The sequence below is a fragment of the Stegostoma tigrinum genome, chromosome 5, assembly GCF_030684315.1.
Source record: "Stegostoma tigrinum isolate sSteTig4 chromosome 5, sSteTig4.hap1, whole genome shotgun sequence".
NCBI classification, from domain to species: Eukaryota; Metazoa; Chordata; class Chondrichthyes; order Orectolobiformes; family Stegostomatidae; genus Stegostoma; species Stegostoma tigrinum.
The window spans coordinates 39,241,431-39,261,586 of NC_081358.1; the positions used below are offsets into that span (position 1 = coordinate 39,241,431).

Consider the following 20,156-nt stretch of genomic DNA (forward strand, 5'->3'; position numbering starts at 1 on the left):
TTTTTCCTAGGATGGTGACGGTGAGCACAAGGGAGCATAGCTTTAAATTGAGGGGTGAAAGATATAGGACAGATGTCAGAGGTAGTTTCTTTACTCAGAGTAGTAAGGGAATGGAACGCTTTGCCTGCAACGGTAGTAGATTCACCAACTTTAAGTACGTTTAAGTTGTCATTGAATAAGCATATGGATGTACATGGAATAGTGTAGGTTAGATGGGCTTGAGATCGGTATGACTGGTAGGCACAACATCGAAGGCCGAAGGGCCTGTACTGTGCTGTTATGTTCTATGTATATGCCAATCACAGTATTATTATAGCATGATGGTAGTAAATTTAAGTGTAAAGAGTAAATCATGTCTGCTGCATAGTTACTCAATTCCTTTAAGTGACTGCTTTAACAGCTTGGATCCTTTAATGGGTGTAGGCTGTTCAGCTGAAAGATAGGAGTGCAATGGTGAACCATTGTATTCCTCATACAACTGCCTCCAGACGCCCTCAATTACAACACTTTGTATTTGTATGCAGTACTGCTTTTAACTTGGTTAAACATACTAAGCTGCTTCTCTAGAGAGTTACTAAACAAAATTTGACACTGAACTAGATGAGGAGATGGCGGGATATATCAAGGGCTTTCGTTTGAAGGAGAAAACAGTGGGTGAGAGGTTTATGAGGGATTTCCAAAGCTTAGGTCTCAGATAACTGAAAGTACATCAGTGACAGTGTGTTGAAAATTGGTGATGCCCAAAAGGCCAGAATTGCAGGGATGCATAAACTTTGGGAGTTTTTTTGAGCTCAGGAGCCATTGAGGAATTTAAGAACAAAGTTGAGAATTAAATTATGGTTTAACAGCAAGCTAGGTTGGATCAGCAAATTGATGGATAATGGAAGAGTGCAAGTTGTCAGTGGGTGCAATATAAGTCCTATAAATATACAGATTACCTTACATTTAAGGATTTGTGACAAAATTTTGTTACTTACAGGGATGGTCGTGCTCTTGTAGCAGGAGGAAAGTCAAACTTTCTTCACCTCTGGTGCCTGAATGCCAGGCAACTTCAGCGGATCATTCAGATGCCTCCTAAAGTGCGAAGTATTCGACATCTGGAATTTCTGCCTGACAGTTTTGATGGTGGATCAAGCCAGGTGAGCATGAAGAGCAGCTGATTGTTTGCATTAATGGCCAAAGTGGAGTACTGGTTGGAGGAAGACACATCAGCATTGAGTAGTATTGCAAGAATTGAGCCCAGTTTTAACCAGAATCTGATGCAGGGAAGAGCCAAGGTTAGAGGTTGATTCAAACTATCTGAGGACTGAGTGATGAAACAAGATGAGCAAAGATTTAAGAAATAATGGGAACTGCAGATGTTGGAGAAACCAAGATAACAAAGTGTGGAGCTGGATGAAGACAGCAGGCCAAGCAACATCTCAGGAGGACAAAAGCTGACGTTTCGGGCCTAGACCCTTCATCGGAAAAGGGAGCTGGGGAGAGGAAAATGAAGTAAATAGGGACAGAGGGGGAGGCGGACCGAAGATGGATAGAGGAGAAGAGAGTTGGAGAGGAGAGTATCGGTGGGGAGGTAGGGAGGGGATAGGTCAGTCCGGGGAGGACGGACAGGTCAAGGGGGTGGGATGAGGTTAGTAGGTAGGAAATGGAGGTGCAGATTGAGATGGGAGGAAGAGATAGGTGAGAGAAATTACAGGTTAGGCAGCTGGGACGAGCTGGGCTAGTTTTGGGATGCAGTGGGGGGAGGGGAAATTTTGAAGCTGGTGAAATCCACATTGATACCATTGGGCTGCAGGGTTCCCAAGAAGAATATGAGTTGCTGTTCCTGCAACCTACAGGTGGCGTCATTATGGCACTGCAGGAGGCCCAGGATGGACATGTCGTCTAAGGAATGGGAGGGGGAGTTGAAATGGTTTGCAACTGGGAGGTGCAGTTGTTTATTGCGAACCGAGCGTCGGTGTTCTGCAAAGCAGTCCCCAAGCCTCCGCTTGGTTTCCCCAATGTAGAGGAAGCCACACTGGGTTCAGCGGATGCAGTATACCACATTGGCGGATTTGCAGGTGAACATCTGCTTGATCTGGAAAGTCATCTTGGGGCCTGGGATGGGGCTGAGGGAGGAGGTGTGGGGCAGGTTTGCGGTTGCAGGGGAAAGTGCCGGATGTGGTGGGGTTGGAGAAGAGTGTGGAGCGGACAAGGGAGTCGCAGAGAGAGTGGTCTCTCCGGAATGCAGACAAGGGTGGGATTGGAAAAATGACTTGGGTGGTGGGGTCGGATTGTAGATGGCAGAAGTGTCGGAGGATGATGCGTTGTGTCCGGAGGTTAGACGGGTGGTATGTGAGGACTCGGAGCATTCTCTTTTGGTGGTTATTGCGGGGGCGGGGTGTGAGGGATGAGGTGTGGGAAATGCAGGAGACACGGTCGAGGGCATTCTTGACCACTGCGGTGGGGGAAGTTGTGGTCCTTGAAGAACGAGGACATCTGGGAGAATGCCCTCGACTGTGTCTAAGCCTGAAACGTCAGCTTTTGAGCAAAGAGATAAAATAGGTCCCTTATTTGCTATCACTGATTATGAATGAGTAGATATACCAGTTCATTTAAAATAGTTGGCAGAGAGGAATAAAGGCAAATCTGGAACGCTGCTTCAGACTAGACTGGAATGGGAGGTGGAGGGGGCTGCTGATTATAATTAATGCAAGCCAGTTGGGGACTGGTCCATGCAAATGTAACTATTGTCGAAACTAACTTACAGTTAGGACAATAGAGGGAAAACCCCTGTTAATAATTTTGATGCGGTTATGTTGGCACTGCTCTGGATCACTCTTGGTTCTCTATTGATCACTATTGGCTTTGAACTTCATTGATTGAATAAGCAATGAAGTTTTGAACATTTATGCACATATAGTGTGAAACTTTCATATCATTGCAGATCCATTGATAAATTATTGCTGCTTGGTTTTCATTTTTTTGTTGCAAGTAACAAATTTTTCCAACGTTGCAGGTCATTGGAGTCTTGAGTCAGGATGGCATCATGAGGTTTATCAATATCCAGACCTGCAAACTGCTTTTTGACATTGGAAGCCTTGATAATGGAATTAACACTGCGGCAATCAGTTCAAATGGACATTATGTTGTAGCGGTCTTAGAGGATGGCAGCATTAACATTTACAGTGTTAAGGCTTTGTCACAGGAATTAAATAAGGTATTCAGCAGTATATTGGGATGCAATATTAACAAAATAAATGTAGAAGTATAATGACATTGTGAATTCCAGTCATGATTTAATGCTTTGTTTTCTTGCCAAAAATACCGCAGGATTAACGGTTTGATTTACTGTTACTGAGATTTTAAAAAAGAAAGGTGGAACTGTTTGTGTTTTCTCTCTGACTTTCATAAATGTACTTGCAGTTTAATATGTACACATGACCCCAGTTTTTGTTGTTTAGTTATGTGAAGTATTTTGGAATGTCTTAAAAATTTGCTCTATATACATAGTATATTTTTAACCTTGTCAAACTCTTACTCCAACAGTTATATTTTGAAGTTAAAATTGATTATTGTCTCAGTTTGAGTATTGTCTGTGATTATTTAAAGTACAATGCTGAATCACTTTATGTTTAAAAATGTGTAATGTTCAGGATGTTCTGTCCAATTCATAGCATTTATTGCACCTCCCTCTCCTGTTCTGCAGGTACAATATATTTAAAGAATGATAATGCTTTATGCTACAATACAGTCCTGATAAAATAACTAGACTTTGTCATATATGTTCACACAGTTCTCTCCCAGTTGATACAGTTCCCAGTACCACCTTGCTTAGAATACAGAGACTGTAATGGAACCAACACTTGCTTCTTTGAGATCAAGACATTGGTTAATACTGCCTGTCTCCATCTGTGTTGCTTCTGAGAGAAACCATTAACAGTGGAGGAAGCTTTAATGTCTCACATCACTTTCCTTTGTTTCTTCCAGCCTCCTCCTCCACTGGTTAAAGTTGTGGCAGACAGTGAGAAGACTAAGGATTCTCAAAATCAGAATCATGTCTCTGGCTTGAAACTAAGAGTGACATCTGGAAAAGTTGGAAGGCCTTTGAGAGGAATATCAACTGGAAAGAAAATCCACACCAGGGTGTTAAAATCATCTGACAGCATTATGGACGATAAAGAGGTCGGAAGGCAGGGTCAAGGGAGTTTGAATGACATCAGTTTTTCTTTGAAAACTTTTTTAAAGCACTGCACCCTGATGGCTGATTTTGGAACAATTAATTCATAACTAAAGTAAATTGTTTAAAAGTCTTGTCTGCTGGTATTTCTAAGAAAGGTTAACTGTTCTAAAAGGTGAAGAAACTAATTTGATTTACTTTTTCTCTTCCTCACGTCTTGGCACTGATTTTAAAAATATGATTCCTGATGCTGACTACTCTCTTGTCCATTGCCGAGAATGGCCATTCTTCACAGAGAGTTCAGACAGTAATCACTTAACTGCATTGACAAGTGGTGTCACTAGATGGGAATTGTTCTCCTCTGTTCATCTGGCTTACCCAGCTTCAATGTGCTGAAGCCAATCATTGATCACCTTTACAACTGAGATTAGCCACCTTGGTGTAAACTGAATGGCAACTGTGGCTGTATGGGTAGCACTATCACCTTTGAATCTGATGATTATGTATTAAGTGATTCCCTAGGGACTTGAGTATGTAATCCAGGCCAATGCCTGATGCAGTCAAGGTCTGCTGCACTGTTAGAGGAAGTATTGTTTGGAATAGTTGTGAAATCTGGGCTCCAGTTGCCCTCTGTGTTGGAAGGAAAAGATCGTACAGCATTATTTTGAACAAGAAGTAGGGTGTTCTTCCCGGTGTCCTAACCAGTATTTATCCCTCAGCTAACAGCTGCGCTACATTGCTGTTTGTACAATTTTGCTGTGTGTAGATTGCCTGGTGTGTTTTCTACATGGCAACAGGGACTATATTTAAATACAACTGCTTCCTTCCCTTTCACCTCATAAAATGTTAAGATTGATTGTTAGATGTCATTTGTAAGGCTACAGCAACTGCCCAGCCGAGGTCAGGTCATTAGCCAAATGGCAGAGATTTACACTAGGACTTTTCTGGTTTATGCAACTCATTGTCACGCAATCTGTGTGTCTGCTAAAACTTTGTGACATTATCTGCATTTTCGTCTTCAGCAAAAATGCATCAGAACTTAAGAGTTTTCCTTCTTCACCGTCTTATAAAACCTTGTACAGGTTTGACATTCCATGGCGAATAGTTAGCATCAATTGCTGAAATATTCTGAGTTAATGATATGACATATTGTCTAGCACAAAGAAGAGAAATAGCTGGTGATTTATTGTTCTCTTTATAATATTTTAGAATGTGCTTCCAGCGGGCCTAAATAAAAAGCGGCTACAGGCCTTGCTGAAAGAATTTGGAGAATTTCCAGAGAAGTACAGGTACATCACTGAAATTTTTGAAAATACCTACAACTCCGTAACTAAATTGATTTTAAATATGAATTATATTTGGAATATAAGCAGTCTGATATAATGTTCTTATTGTTAGTTTCTTCTCTCGTGAGTCTTCAACCTCCACCCCTTCAAATACTTGTGTGTTTAGTTTGTTCTGGGCTTGATGAAATATTGAATTGCTTTAAAATGATTGTAAATGGAATGAGTGCTTGTGAGCCTTCTGCTCAGAGGCAACTTGTAGGCATGCCTAAACTGTCTTGTGCATTATCTACACTAGTACACTTACCACAAGGAGTTGGGAGAGTGTTATCCAGTGTGAGAATGCTGGTTGATTATCCGCTTCCCCGCCCAGGAAACTGAAAGCCAGTTGTCATCACTTCACCATTGTCACCGTGTCAGAAACTGAGCTCCATCATAAATCTATGTGTGTATAGTTTTAAAAGCAGCCTTTACTCCTGTTTAGTGCATGAGTCTTGAATATAGTAATTAAATCAACCAAAATATGAATGTACTTTATATCTTTGCAAATTCATAATGTGGAATTTTAAACTAACGTTTACAGCTTGCCTCTAAAAATATTGCTACGACAATGAGATGACAACAATATTGCGATAACAATCTGATCAGGAATTCAGGAGAAATATCTTTACCTGGATAGTGGTTGGAATGGGAACTTGCTACCACAGGGAGCAGCTAAAGGAAGTAGGACAGATGTATTTTTTAAATTCATTCATGGGATGATGGCAACACTCACTAGGCCAGCATTTATTGCCTATCCCTAATTGCCCAGAGAGCAGTTAACTCAACCACATTGCTGTGGTCTAGTGTCACATGTAGGCCAGAACAGATAAGGCTGGCAGTTTCCTTCCTTAAAGGACATTAGTGAATGAGATAAGTTTTTCTGAGAATTGACAATGATTGTCAGAGTCATTGTTAGATTCTTAATTCCAGATATCTATTGAATTCACATTCCACCATCTGCCAATAGCAGGATTCGAAGCTGGGTCCCCAGAACATTACTTGAGTCACTGGATTAACAGTCCAACAATAATACCACTAGGCCATTACCTCCCCATTTAAGTGGAAATTGGATAAGTTTATCTAGTGTAGATAATGCAGGGACTAATGAATAGAGGGATGTGACTCTGGGATGAGATAAAGATGAGTGGAAACAGGCTTGAGAGGAGCATGTACTTTGGTGTGGACCATTTGAAATAGTTGGTCTGTTTAGGTGCTGTAAATTCTATTTTTCTTTTGTATTAAATAATGAGTATTCCTTTTCCATTTTTGACTTTGGATTATAGGATGTTTATTTGGCGGTCTTTGCTGCAATTGCCTGAGAACCACACAGCTTTCAGTAGCCTCACTGACAAAGGGATACATGCTGCATACATGGGAATTCATGAAAGATATCCTATCAAAAGTCGAAAACTTTTAAGAATTCTTCAAAGGTGTGTTGCAAACTTTAACTATGTACAAAGATATTCTGGCAAGGTTTTAACTTAAATATGTACAGGCCTAGCTAACCTGAGCATTTCCCAGTAGCATTCTTTTTCTTAGCCATGGCTTGGTTCTGTAGCTGTTGTCAGACTTAAGTCAGTTATTTAGAATTCTGATTTTAAAATTGCAACTTTGACAATTCTGGGACGGCTCGCTGTCAAGAATTTGGTGTCACTGCCAGGCACCAAGTGTGTCCTCGGAGTGAACTGACAATTTTTACTGCCCATTTATAGAGCACTATTCATGACTCCTCAGATGCTGAAGGAGTCTGTATCCACATGCAGAACCTGGACAGTATCCAGACTTGGACTGATATTGCTCTAACATTCATACCACACAAGTGCCAAGCAATGACTATCTCCTACAAGAGGGAATCTAACTATTTTCTCAAATACTCAACCTGCCCACCACCACTGTCAATATCCTTGAGATTACCGTGAATTAGAAACTGAACTGGACCAACCATTTAAATAGTGTTGCTACATGTGCACTTCAGTGGCTGAGAACTCTGTGGAAGAACCTCACCTCCAGTTTCTCTAATGTCTGTCCATGATGTACAAGGCACAGATCAGGATTGTGATGAAATACCCTCCTCTTGTTTGGATGTCTACACCTCCAACAACACTCAGGAAGCTCAACACCATCCAGCTCAAAGCAGCCTACTTGATTGACACCCCATTCAACATGTTTGACATTCATTCCCTTCACCACAGACATGGAGTGCAGCAGTGGGTACCATCTACAAGACATGGTGCAGTCAATTATCATGCTTCAACATCCATAACCTCCACCAGCCAAAAAGACCAGGGCAGCAGGTGCATGGGAACACATTAACTGCTCGCTCCCTTCCAACCAGGATTGCATGAGTTCAATAAGGCAGCTCACTGCAACAATTTCCAGGGCAGCTAATGAAAGGAAATAAATGTTGATATACCCAGCAACACCCACATCCCATAACAAAGTTTTACCATGTTGAGCATCACTCGGGCAAAGGTCTGCAGGAATTGAGGGCATTGAAAGCACACCCTTTGGGGAATGTTACAAATACTGAGAGTTGCTTCATTCTTGCATCACTGTTGGACCACCAAATTCCTTAAAACTGAGTCTGCATATTTAAGAAATTAATACAAGAATATAAACCATTTGATATTTCCCTCAAAAAACATAATTTTGTCAAACATTAAGATTGACAAGTCGCCAGGCCCGGATCAGATTTGTCCTCGGCTGCTTTGGGAAGCGAGAAATGCAATTGCTTCGCCACTTGCGAAGATCTTTGCATCCTCGCTCTCCACTGGAGTCGTACCTGAGGACTGGAGAGAGGCAAATGTAATTCCTCTCTTCAAGAAAGGAAATAGGGAAATCCCCGGCAATTATAGACCGGTAAGTCTCACGTCTGTCTGATTCTGAGGGATAAGATTTATGACCATCTGGAAGAGCATGGCTTGATCAAATACAGTCAACACGGCTTTGTGAGGGGTAGGTCATGCCTTACAAACCTTATTGAGTTTTTTGAGGATGTGACTAGAAAAGTTGATGAGGGTCGAGCTGTGGATGTGGTGTATATGGACTTCAGTAAGGCGTTTGATAAGGTTCCCCATGGTAGGCTCATTCAGAAGGTCAGGAGGAATGGGATACAGGGGAACTTAGCTGCTTGGATACAGAATTGGCTGGCCAACAGAAGACAGCGAGTGGTAGTAGAAGGAAAATATTCTGCCTGGAAGTCAGTGGTGAGTGGAGTTCCACAGGGCTCTGTCCTTGGGCCTCTACTGTTTGTAATTTTTATTAATGACTTGGACGAGGGGATTGAAGGATGGGTCAGCAAGTTTGCAGACGACACAAAGGTCGGAGGTGTCGTTGACAGTGTAGAGGGCTGTTGTAGGCTGCAGCGGGACATTGACAGGATGCAGAGATGGGCTGAGAGGTGGCAGATGGAGTTCAACCTGGATAAATGCGAGGTGATGCATTTTGGAAGGTCGAATTTGAAAGCTGAGTACAGGATTAAGGATAGGATTCTTGGCAGCGTGGAGGAACAGAGGGATCTTGGTGTGCAGATACATAGATCCCTTAAAATGGCCACCCAAGTGGACAGGGTTGTTAAGAAAGCATATGGTGTTTTGGCTTTCATTAACAGGGGGATTGAGTTTAAGAGTCGTGACATCTTGTTGCAGCTCTATAAAACTTTGGTTAGACCGCACTTGGAATACTGCATCCAGTTCTGGGCACCCTATTATAGGAAAGATGTGGATGCTTTGGAGAGGGTTCAGAGGAGGTTTACCAGGATGCTGCCTGGACTGGAGGGCTTATCTTATGAAGAGAGGTTGACTGAGCTCGGTCTCTTTTCATTGGAGAAAAGGAGGAGGAGAGGGGACCTAATTGAGGTATACAAGATAATGAGAGGCATAGATAGAGTTGATAGCCAGAGACTATTTCCCAGGGCAGAAATGGCTAGCACGAGGGGTCATAGTTTTAAGCTGTTTGGAGGAAAGTATAGAGGGGATGTCAGAGGCAGGTTCTTTACGCAGAGAGTTGTGGGAGCATGGAATGCGTTGCCAGCAGCAGTTGTGGAAGCAAGGTCATTGGGGTCATTTAAGAGACTGCTGGACATGTATATGGTCACAGAAATTTGAGGGTGCATACATGAGGATCAATGGTCGGCACAACATTGTGGGCTGAAGGGCCTGTTCTGTGCTGTACTGTTCTATGTTCTCTGTTCTATAACTGTCACTCCTGTCACTGTCAGCATTCCCACCACTTAATGAGGGATCTTACAAACTTAAATGAGGGATTGATCGCTGTCTAAAGAACAGAGATGCAATGAACAAAGAAATAAGCTGAAATGTAATTTTAGTAATGTATTGTGCCTCATATTTTTCAGGGTTTTGTCAGCCATGGCTCACTGGTCAGCTATCTTCGCTGAGGTCTCATACCTTCCACTGCTGGCATTTCCGTTTGTCAAACTTTTTCAAAACAACCAGTTAATTGGATTCGAAGTTCTTGCCACCATTATAAGTAAGAAAGAGTTGGACAGTGTCTTGATTTGTGAAAAGAAGAGTTTTACATTGAGGATAAATGTTTTAATCTTTCAACTTTACTTATTTTCTAGCAAACTGGTGTCAACACTGGTTTGAATACTTTCCAAATCCTCCAATAAATGTCCTCAGTGTAATTGAGAATATTCTTGCTCATCATGACAAAGAACTTCTGCATCACCTAGTGAAATACAACATAACCACACAGGTAGCAAGCTAATCTCCATTCTGTTGTATTACCAAATTTGTATTTGTTGTCTTTGTCCTTTCACTGTGACTCATATGTTGACATACAGAAATTGATGGGGAAGCAGGGCATTCCGAAATTTGGCATAGCCTATCTTCCCATGGTATAAGGCTCCTTTATCGAGACCTGTTAATCCCCAACCCCAGAAATACCAGTGTGATATTCCTACATCAGCTGTTGCTCAAGAATGGGGGAACAATTTAGTGTTAAATCCAGAACAATTTTTTCTTTGCAGTGAGACTGCACCTTGGAGCAGTGTTGATCCCCTCCAGATTAATTTCACTGTGTCCTTACACAGGAGGAAGCTTTCATTTTATTACTCTATATTAGATTGAAATACGTTCTAAAGATGACAACATGGTTTTGTAATTCACAATATGACCCACAAATAAACGCAGTGACAACACAGCATGAAGCTCTTCTGATGCTGCCTGGCCTGCTGTGTTCCTCCAGCTCCATACTGTGTTCTCTCTGACTCCAGCATCGGCAATTCTTGCTACCTCTGAGTAAGTGCAATGACCCAGTTTTCTGTTTATTGTCCCAGAGTACGCCTTTCCTTTTAATCTCCTAGTTTGATGCATATGGTGTAACTTGTAATGCAGTGCGCTAATTGTCAGGGGTGGGTTGGGGAGGTGGTGGGGCAGTTCAAGAAATTCTGAAATCTGCCTAGGTCCCAAAGGAACAAATTCAGGGTATTTAATTCTGCCTTGCATTTACATCACAAATTTCAGAACTTGTCTTTAGTATTTTAAGTAATGCTACTGATGGTTCATTTCTGATCTTTTATTTTAACATTTATAAATTTCCTTCTATCCACAGTTGTATGCCTGGCCTCTAATGGAAACACTTTTCTCAGAAGTGCTAACGAGAGATGAATGGCTTAAACTATTTGATAATGTTTTCTCTAATCATCCATCCTACCTCCTGGTGGCAGTAGCAGCCTATTTAATTTGTTCACGAACTCCTTTGCTCCGATGCAATATTAAAGAAGACCTTGAGGTGAGAAAACAAGTTCAGTTTTTATTATTGCTAATTGTGGAGAATTAGATATTTTATAGGAATAAATTTGAGCTCCATTTGTGCTGTTTCTTTCAGTAGCATAGATAAATAATGAAGAGAACACTTTTTCTTACAGTGTATCACTTTATTTTGTTACAGAGGCCAGCCATATTTTCTTTCTTTCTCTGTCTCATTCTCTATCTCTTTTTCCATCTCTGTTTCTTATTTTCTCTACAGTCTTTTTCCTTTCCACGGTCTCTTCTCTTGCTTTTCCATTGCACACTTAAACCCTGCTTTAGTACTTTCCTTTTTCAGTGGTAATACTCACCCTTGTAACTAATCTCAGTTCTCATTTTTGCCATAGTCAGTCTGCACCCAATATTTGTCAGTGTGATGGTTTAGACATCACGCTGACAAATATTGTATTGAAAGGTTAGCAGTGCTTAGTGGTCTGAACCAGGTGTTTGTTTCTTTTGCATCTTCAGTCTATCTGAAGCAGAGTGAGCTATTACATATTAAGATGGTACCAGATTATTACCTGTTATTCTCATTGGGTCAAGTTGCTTGGCCTAAGCAAAGTACCTCTTTTAGTTTAACATTCATGCAATACTTGGTGGGCATATCTGAGTCAGTGCTTTCATTATGAAAATAAAGTCTGAGTAATTTTGTCTAACCACTCAACAAAATTAATATTTATATTTGGACGGTGCCCATTTTGAACTCTGCCCAATTTTTATGCCTTTTTGAAGTCCATGCAGAGTAAAATAGTGCATGTGTGAAGGATGTGCCTAAATTTGAATTACCTAATTACTACTTGTTGTTAGATTAAAACATCTCCCTCTGAGTCCATGTTCACAACCAGAAAGGGATCAGAGTCTTCCCAACTCTCTGTATAAGTGAATTGTTCGTTAAATGCTAAAAAAAAGGCTGATGATTACTATAGATTATTATTAACATTATATGGGTGAACACCATTTCACTAGCATCTGGATTGTCTTACATCACTTTTATTTAAACTTGTGTGAATGCACTGTACTTTAAAACCTAAATAACTTTTTCCACATCCTTTCTGTGGGGCGAAATAGTTGCCCCAAAAATTCCTGAAATATGACAGTCACTAACAATGTAGCTTCGTCTCAGGCCACTGTTGATATAATTCTCAGCAAAATACCAGATAGCAATCCTCAGATTTTTCTGTCACAATCTGGGGAGACACCTGTCCTGCAACACACAGGATTAGAAACTTTAAAAAAAGGGGGAAATGATCTGCCCCATCTCTTAATAGCCCAAGAGTCCAAGTTGTCAAGTGCCAAAATATGACCACTGCAGATGTGAAAATAATGAAAAAAGCAATTCTTTAATTTATTAACAGGTTTCAGAAGAACAAAATGTCTCAATGCACTGTGCACCTGATGATGTTTTTCTTTGAAGTGTGGTCACTGTTTTAATGTAAGAAACACAGCAACTAATTTGTTTTCCTCATTTTGCTTGAGGGATAAATATTGGCCGAGATGCTGAGAAGACTTCTCTGCTCTCCTGCGACAGCATTTATTGCCCATCTCTAATTCTCTTCATGTAGATGGTGGTGAACTGCTTTCTTGAAATGCTGCCCTCCATGTTGGTTAAGTATACCCACAGTGCTGTTAGGAAAGAAGTCCCAGTACTTTGACCCAGTAACAGTGAAGAAACATTGATATACTCCAAAGTCACAATGGTTTGGAGGCAAATACATAGGTGGTGTGTTCCCATGATTCTTCTGTCCTTGTCCTTCTCAGTGGTAGAAATTATTCATCTGGGAGGAAACAAATGATGTGAGATCTTAAGAATATGTTAAGTAGCTCTGCAACATTCTATCATGCAGTTACAAGAACATAAAAATAAGAGTAGGGAAGAAATCTCTCCAACTCAGCCCTAAATATCTAATCCCTTCTATTCTCCAGTCATAGACTTTACAGCATGAGGAACAACCTCTCAACAACACTATCTCAAACCTTCCTAAAATTTTGTAATCAATACTTATTATTGTTCCAACCAAGCTAATCCTAACTCAATCCTGCATAAACTGATAACAAAATGACTCTTAAGTTGCTGTGCAAAAAAAAGTTGTGCAGTTAAAGTGCCAGGTGCACATCCCAAAAAAACTAGAAGGCTCATTGCCTCGTATCCTTCTATAATCCAGAATATATAGGGCTATTATACTTGATCTCTTCTCATGAAGCAATCCCCGCACCCAGAAATGAATCTTGTTTATTATTATCGACACACAATTCATATCTAACATTAGCATTGCCATTGGAATCCAGAAATGGCAGCAGTTGACAATAAGTCCTGTATAGGTATAAAACAGAAACAGCACTGTCTATTTGGTACCAAGAGTGCATATCCAGAGATATTCTGAGAGGGGAAGTTGAAAGAGAAGTCGTAATGGGATATGAAATTGTTTCAGCTTTCATACGGAGCACAGACTTCACCAAAAGCAGAAAGGAAGAAATCTCTATCTCAATATTTATGACCCTGATGCCCTGTCATTTTATAAAGTATTGCTTTTGCTTTTGCTGATGCATTTGTAATCTTGTTTAAAATTATTATGTATGACATGTATGACAGTGAGGAATGGAGAGAGAAATAGATACAAGTGTTATATATTATCTGGAAACTAAATCTATCTTTCATCTGATTTAGCATTTCTTCCATCACCGTAACAACCTGGATCTAAACGCTGTGATCAAAGAAGCATACCACCTCATGGAGACAACACCTGAGGATATCCACCCTAAACGCATGTTGGATGACTTTGTACCATTAACTAAAGGGCAATATCCAATATTTAATAAATATCCAAAGTTTGTTATTGATTATCAAAGTAAAGAGCGAGAGAGGATCTGGCATGAGGAATTGGAATATTTAAAAGAAAGGTAAACATGAAAGTAAAAATCAAGAGATAGGTTGTGTTTTCTCATCACTTCTTTTATGCAGCATAACTACAGCTGCATATACAAATTCATATAGTTCCACTGTAAATTTACAACAAAAACATTCTCTTGTCAAATTAACTTATTTTTGCTCCGTGGTCTGTTCAGGCAATTGGCACATGGGCTGCAAGCTGCAAGTGTGAAGAGGCAGGCTGAGAGTGCAGCCTGGTATCGGCAACAGCAGCTACTCCAGGAAGCTGAGGAGCAAAGGAGAAAGATTCTACATGAAGAGGAACAAAAACTTGTAGAACAGAGAGTGAGGTAATCTGCACCAGTCTGTTCAATTTAGAATAGGCTAAGCTCTTGCAAGTACAGTCATGGTATTTGATATGAAGTGACTTTCTATATGTTGTCCAACACACCACAGATATCACCAAGACTCGTCCTCATAAGAATACAGGTATCTAGATGTTTATTCACAACTATGTCCACATGTGGCATTTCACACTAGGCTATGTGCTTACTTGTGTTACGTACGTAGTTTTCTGGCTGGCTGATTAGTTACTGACTGTAAAGATAATAAGGTGGAGACCTTTAACACTAAAGAGTCACATTTTGTGGTGTCTAGCTTTCTTAAAGGTGCAATTCTAAATATTAACCTTATGCAAAGTGCAGAAACCTAGCCAGCATTTCTTTGATAAATACTGTATTTCTTCCCTTTAAGACTTGCTGCTATGAAACGTGAATTGAAGGTAAAAGAACTTCAAATCTTGGATGCAGCACACAGGCGTTTCCTGAAACATCAGCAAGACCAACAGAAATCTGAATTAAGGAGACTTGATGATGAAATAGACAGGAAGGTCTGTGAGATTAAAGGTTGCTTTTTAAATTCTTTTCAATTCCTTAATTTGTGTGAGAATTTTGACCTTCAGTAAATTTTCCTGGTTTTTCTCAAATTTTGGTTTCCTCCATTTTTGGACACCTTGGGCGTATTCCCGAAGAGGTTACCAGTTTGCTTCCAAGTCTTTGCCACTCTGTGACCAGCTATGAACAAGTTTACGAGCAACCCAAGAGCAGCTACTGTTGTTATTTTTTTTATCGCAGGTTCTGTGGACCTGATTGCATGTGTAAAGATTAGCTGACTTGGCTGATCAAAATTTTGCACCCAATGGATCAGCTTGTCCCAATTTTACTACCAGATTCCAATTACAAATTCAATTACAGATTTTTATACGTATAGATATGTACAATTTTCATTCTTATTTTCAAATTCATCTGTGGCCTCAACCCTCACTGTCTGTAACCCTCACCATTCCACAAGCCTCCAAAATATGTATTCTTCTAATTATGACTCACTGATTATCCCACATTTTTATTGCTATGATGTTGATGACTGTGCCTTCTGTTGCCAAGACCCTTAACTCTTAACAAAATTCTGTAAACTTCATTGTCTCTCTGTCTCACTTTCCTCGTTTAAGATGTTCCTTAAAATGTACCTTCTTGAGCAAGCTTTTGGTTGCCTACCCTAATACAACCTTAGGTGCATTAAGTGGCTCATTATCATTTTTTAATAATATTCTTGTGAAGTAACTTCAGATGATTTATTACATGAAAAGTTTTTAATGAACACAAGCAGTTGCCTTTCTTTGTCATTTTCCCATCTAAACATAAGATTAAACGGTGATTTTCCACACAGAGAAATGTTTTATTGCAACATTTCCTATAAAATATGTAACAAACTTTCTTCAGTCAAACATCCTGTATCATTTTCAGCCCACACCATTTATCAAGTTCACTCAAAGTTAAGATTTATTCACCTGCTTCCGGCAGTGAGTAATAGCAATCTGGATTGTGGTAATGTTTTCCTCACCTCATCTGTGGAGGATAATTGCCAAGAATATCAGTTTCCCACAATGACATGACGAAGGTCAGAAACCGACCATGTAGGGAACCTCAAGCTTGGTCTTTTCCCGTCCTTCCCACCAAACTTGATGCTGCTTCAGTGTTGTGCTGATGATCAAATATTTTATGGAAGTAAAAAAAAGTCTCTTTTTGATTTAAGGTTGCTGTCCGAAACAGGGAAACTGCTGCATTAATTCAGGACATTGAGGTCAGAAACTTGGAACTAGAGATGCAGAAAAAAATATTTGAGCAAGTATGCAATATTTCTATCTACTACCATCCATCACTTAAAAATATGAACATACCAATCATAAATATGAATGCATTTTACTGAGCTTTCAAAAAAAATCTTAATCTGGTTGGCTCAAACTACATTAATATATATTACAAAAATTTTCTCAACTCAGAACTTGGATAAATTTAATTGCAGACTTTTGAGATAATTCAGTCTCTGTACTGTAGCCTTTCCTCTGAAGCAACTCCCTTTTGAAAAAAATAATGTTGAGCAATCATCTCTTAATTTTTTCAAACTATCATTTATGTTCTGCATGTCACACAGTGTCTATACGTCTACAGTCAGCTAGCTCTTTACAGATTATTAAAAAAAATTCTATGTCACTGTAATAAAAATGCAATTGTAGCAACTTGCCAAGGACCAGGAGGCGGTGATGCGAGATGTGAAAGGACACTTGAACGCCAATTGGATCCAGGCAGATGTTGAAGAACAGAAGTTTAAGAGGATGCTGGAAACGGACCAATATACTGGTGTTCTGGATTGTAAGGTACATTATGTGCATTTGATGATTTGATATTACAGTTCAGGCTGTTTCCCAATCCTCACAGCAAATGCTGTAATCTGGCTCAGCACAAGTTGAAAATTGTGGAACCACAGTATCTTTTGATAAGGAATAACAAGGTGTAGAGCTGGATGAACACAGCAGGCCAAGCAGCATCAGAGGAGCAGGAAAGCTGACATTTCAGGTCTAGACCCTTCTTCAGAAATGGGGGGGGGCGGTTTCTGAAATAAATAGGGAGACAGAGGAGAAGATAGGTGGAGAGGAGACTCCCCCTCTCCCTAGTTATTTCAGAACCCTCTACCCCTCCCCCATTTCTGAAGAAGGGTCTACGCTCGAAACGTCAGTTTTCTTGCTCCTCTGCTGCTTGGCCTGCTGTGTTCCTCCAGCTCTACACCTTGTTATCTCAGATGCTCCAGCATCTGCAGTTCCCACTATCTCTTTTGGTAAGGTCTGTCTGCAATAAATAGCTTACCTGTCTGAAGAGCACAAAAGTACTTGGTGGCAAATCAATGTTTACCTAAGAGAATTGACATTTATATGCTATGTTTACACATAAAAGAACACATAATAACCAGCTTAACTTGCAGGTATAAAATCTTTCAGGAGCCAGCAATCTCATGGATTGTGGGAACCTGTCACTTTGTGGGGATAACTCAACCTACCATGTTCTCTAAAGTTGATTACAACCGTGCAAGTTTAGCTGGTATTGTGGTCTACCACGCTGGTAATCAGCCTCCACATACTTCCCCTATTTTGCCTATACGAGAAAATTAAATGATCAAAATGTAGTCAAAAGGTTTTGTATGTCAGAAATTATGTTCTTTGCTATGGGTTCTTTGTATTAATCTTAAATGTTTTTAATGAGGAAAAGTTGGCTGGGGTGAAAGTATAGTGGATTTTTTACTAACTCAGTATTATATCAACCAGAGCTTGGATTCCTTGTGCTGAAGTACAACTAATTTATCACTAATGCAAACATGTGTGTTTTGCTTTGTCACTAATTTTAAGTTAGACAAAAATATGACAGACACCATGTTCTTACTTAGTATTGCTACTGTAACAACTACAATTAATATGATCTTCATGTTTTCTTATAAATAATTTACTTCTGGTGAGTGCTTTGAAGATCCTTTCTACTTTGTACTTAGACTTATTTTAAGAAACTGCAGGAAATATATACTTTTCCTTATTATTATAAATATGTTACATTTCTGATTAGAATGATAAAGAGCCAGCTGAAATTGATCAGCTGTCACCCAGTCTAGGCTGGCAAGCACAGATGCTGGAGAAACAAAGGGTCTACAATTTGGATCAGGAAAAGTACCGAGCAGAGTTAGCACAACTTGCCAATGAAAATAAAGAAAGGGAGATCAAGCTGTTGCAAGCAAAGAAGGATGTTGAAGGCAAAAAGGTGAGTAATGCGAAACATTTGTAAAATGGACTTTCTGTTCAGTAATGCTTGAATATACATGTCACTCAATTCCACCCCTTGATTTTAACTGATGTTGAGAAAGACCTTCCATTCAAAGGAAACACAAATGTTATCTAATGGCTTCTAATATTTCAGAATGTTAGATCATATTAGGTAAGGCAGCTGAGAAGAGTTTGCATTAAGTTCACAGTAGGTATTGTATTGTAGATTGGGCTACTGTATTTTTCCAGTGATCACTTATGTCAGATTTCCAACTGTTGTTCGTTTGTGATGTGGCTGTATAAAGATCATAAAATTACAATGATATTAGTGATGAACGTATTTGGAGTTCTGTAATTGCAACTTCTATGCCAATTCCGATACTAGTAACAGATCCCCCAACACAAATTAATAAACATCCCTAGGTCAGTGTGTGCAAATACAGGCCTTAGTCATTGGATAGTTAAATTCTTCGTGTGACAATAGCAACAGAATAATATCCAGTTTCAGAATTCTTTAACTGCATGCCACTTTATAGAATCGCTCAATCTACAGGACAGAAGAAATCCATTCAACCCTTATGCCTTTGCCATCTCTGAAAGCTGTTAAATCATTCTTATATCTCTGTTTGTTCCCTACATTTCTCTTAGAAAGTTACTTTTTGTTCTGCTTCCTGAGCAATACCCTTTCAGGAACTGAATCAAAATCATCACAGAACTGGCTATATTCTCTAGCTGAGGGTGAAGCAATGATTTATAACTTGCTTGCTTGGACATGTACTTTCAAACTTGTTTGCCATTTCAAAATCTGTACTTTGCGGAGAGATGTTATAACCACAAGTTGAGCAGCCAAATTAGGCATTTAGTTCTGTGAATGCCGCCTGAAAGTATTAGTTAAGTTGTGCTGTCTTGGAGGTAAAATGATCGATTTCTCTTTAACAAATGGGGTGTGCTGTTGTAGTGATTGGAACCACGTGGACCTTGTTGATTACAAGATCCTTAATTGGGGTTGTTACTTAGGTTAATGGAAGCCCTGGCTGACTAATATAATCTGGGGATGTAGAATCCCCTCAGTGCAGGTCCTGACTCCCGAGCTGGCTGGCCACAAGTAAATAAACGGTGACCTTCTGATGGGATACTGGTCTCTGTGCAATTATTTCAGCTGTTACTGTTTTTAAATTGATTCTGAAGTATTCCTTCAGGAAATCATTAAATGTTCAACGCCATTCTTATTTTCAAAGAGTAAAGACCAGTTTAACCCTGAAATTGGCCATTGTCAGCTAACCAAGTACATCACTAATACAGCATGTTGACCTTTAAGTGACGATCACAAGAATAATCCTATACCATAAAGCACATTGAGACATTCTGAGCATGAAAAGGCACTGGTATGTGGAAATGTATGTACGGAAATAAATAAGTATAAAATTAGCCAATTTATGAAATAGTTCTGCACTTTAAGCAGATTTGGTTTCCATAATAAGCCAAGAGTTAGTTGCTTTGAATTGTAGAGGAATTGCAAGGAAGCATTTGGCAGTCACTTTATGGGAGTGGGGTATTTAATTTGGGAAGGGATTTCAGTCTAATTTCTGTATAATTCTAATGCCTGTTTGATGAAGGGTCTAGGCCCGAAACGTCAGCTTTTGTGCTCCTGAGATGCTGCTTGGCCTGCTGTGTTCATCCAGCTTCACACTTTGTTATCCTGTCTTGTCTGATTCCCTTTTCTTATTTTTTTGTGCAGTGGGATGAGGTTGTCGAAAGACATGCTCAGCTAAAAGTACCACAAGACAAAGCAGCTGCTGGTGCTCATATACCCTCATTGTTATCAGATGAAACTAGTCAAGCAATGGAACCTGACGGAGATCAACACAGACATTTATTTGGTAAACATCCAAAC

At 39.8% G+C, this 20,156-nt stretch overlaps 2 protein-coding genes across 5 annotated transcripts in view; one reads left to right on the top strand and one right to left on the bottom strand.

Annotated features, from left to right (window-relative positions):
- Window positions 1-20,156, top strand: part of tbc1d31 (TBC1 domain family, member 31) — a 39,816-nt gene that overhangs the window by 15,512 nt on the left and 4,148 nt on the right. For all 3 annotated transcript variants that reach the window (XM_059645941.1, XM_059645943.1, XM_059645942.1), the window contains exons 6-20: window positions 980-1,139; window positions 2,999-3,199; window positions 3,970-4,164; window positions 5,369-5,448; window positions 6,768-6,914; window positions 9,839-9,972; window positions 10,067-10,200; window positions 11,059-11,238; window positions 13,921-14,153; window positions 14,319-14,471; window positions 14,875-15,010; window positions 16,213-16,305; window positions 16,694-16,834; window positions 18,069-18,260; window positions 20,001-20,142. In XM_059645941.1, the coding sequence (XP_059501924.1) occupies window positions 980-1,139; window positions 2,999-3,199; window positions 3,970-4,164; window positions 5,369-5,448; window positions 6,768-6,914; window positions 9,839-9,972; window positions 10,067-10,200; window positions 11,059-11,238; window positions 13,921-14,153; window positions 14,319-14,471; window positions 14,875-15,010; window positions 16,213-16,305; window positions 16,694-16,834; window positions 18,069-18,260; window positions 20,001-20,142 (2,321 nt within the window). The remainder of the gene's footprint in view (window positions 1-979; window positions 1,140-2,998; window positions 3,200-3,969; window positions 4,165-5,368; window positions 5,449-6,767; window positions 6,915-9,838; window positions 9,973-10,066; window positions 10,201-11,058; window positions 11,239-13,920; window positions 14,154-14,318; window positions 14,472-14,874; window positions 15,011-16,212; window positions 16,306-16,693; window positions 16,835-18,068; window positions 18,261-20,000; window positions 20,143-20,156) is intronic.
- Window positions 12,577-20,156, bottom strand: part of zgc:101716 (uncharacterized protein LOC492784 homolog) — a 65,695-nt gene continuing 58,115 nt past the window's right edge. For both annotated transcript variants that reach the window (XR_007247351.2, XM_048529135.2), the window contains one exon: window positions 12,577-13,030. The gene's annotated coding sequence lies outside the window, so the exon portion shown is untranslated. The remainder of the gene's footprint in view (window positions 13,031-20,156) is intronic.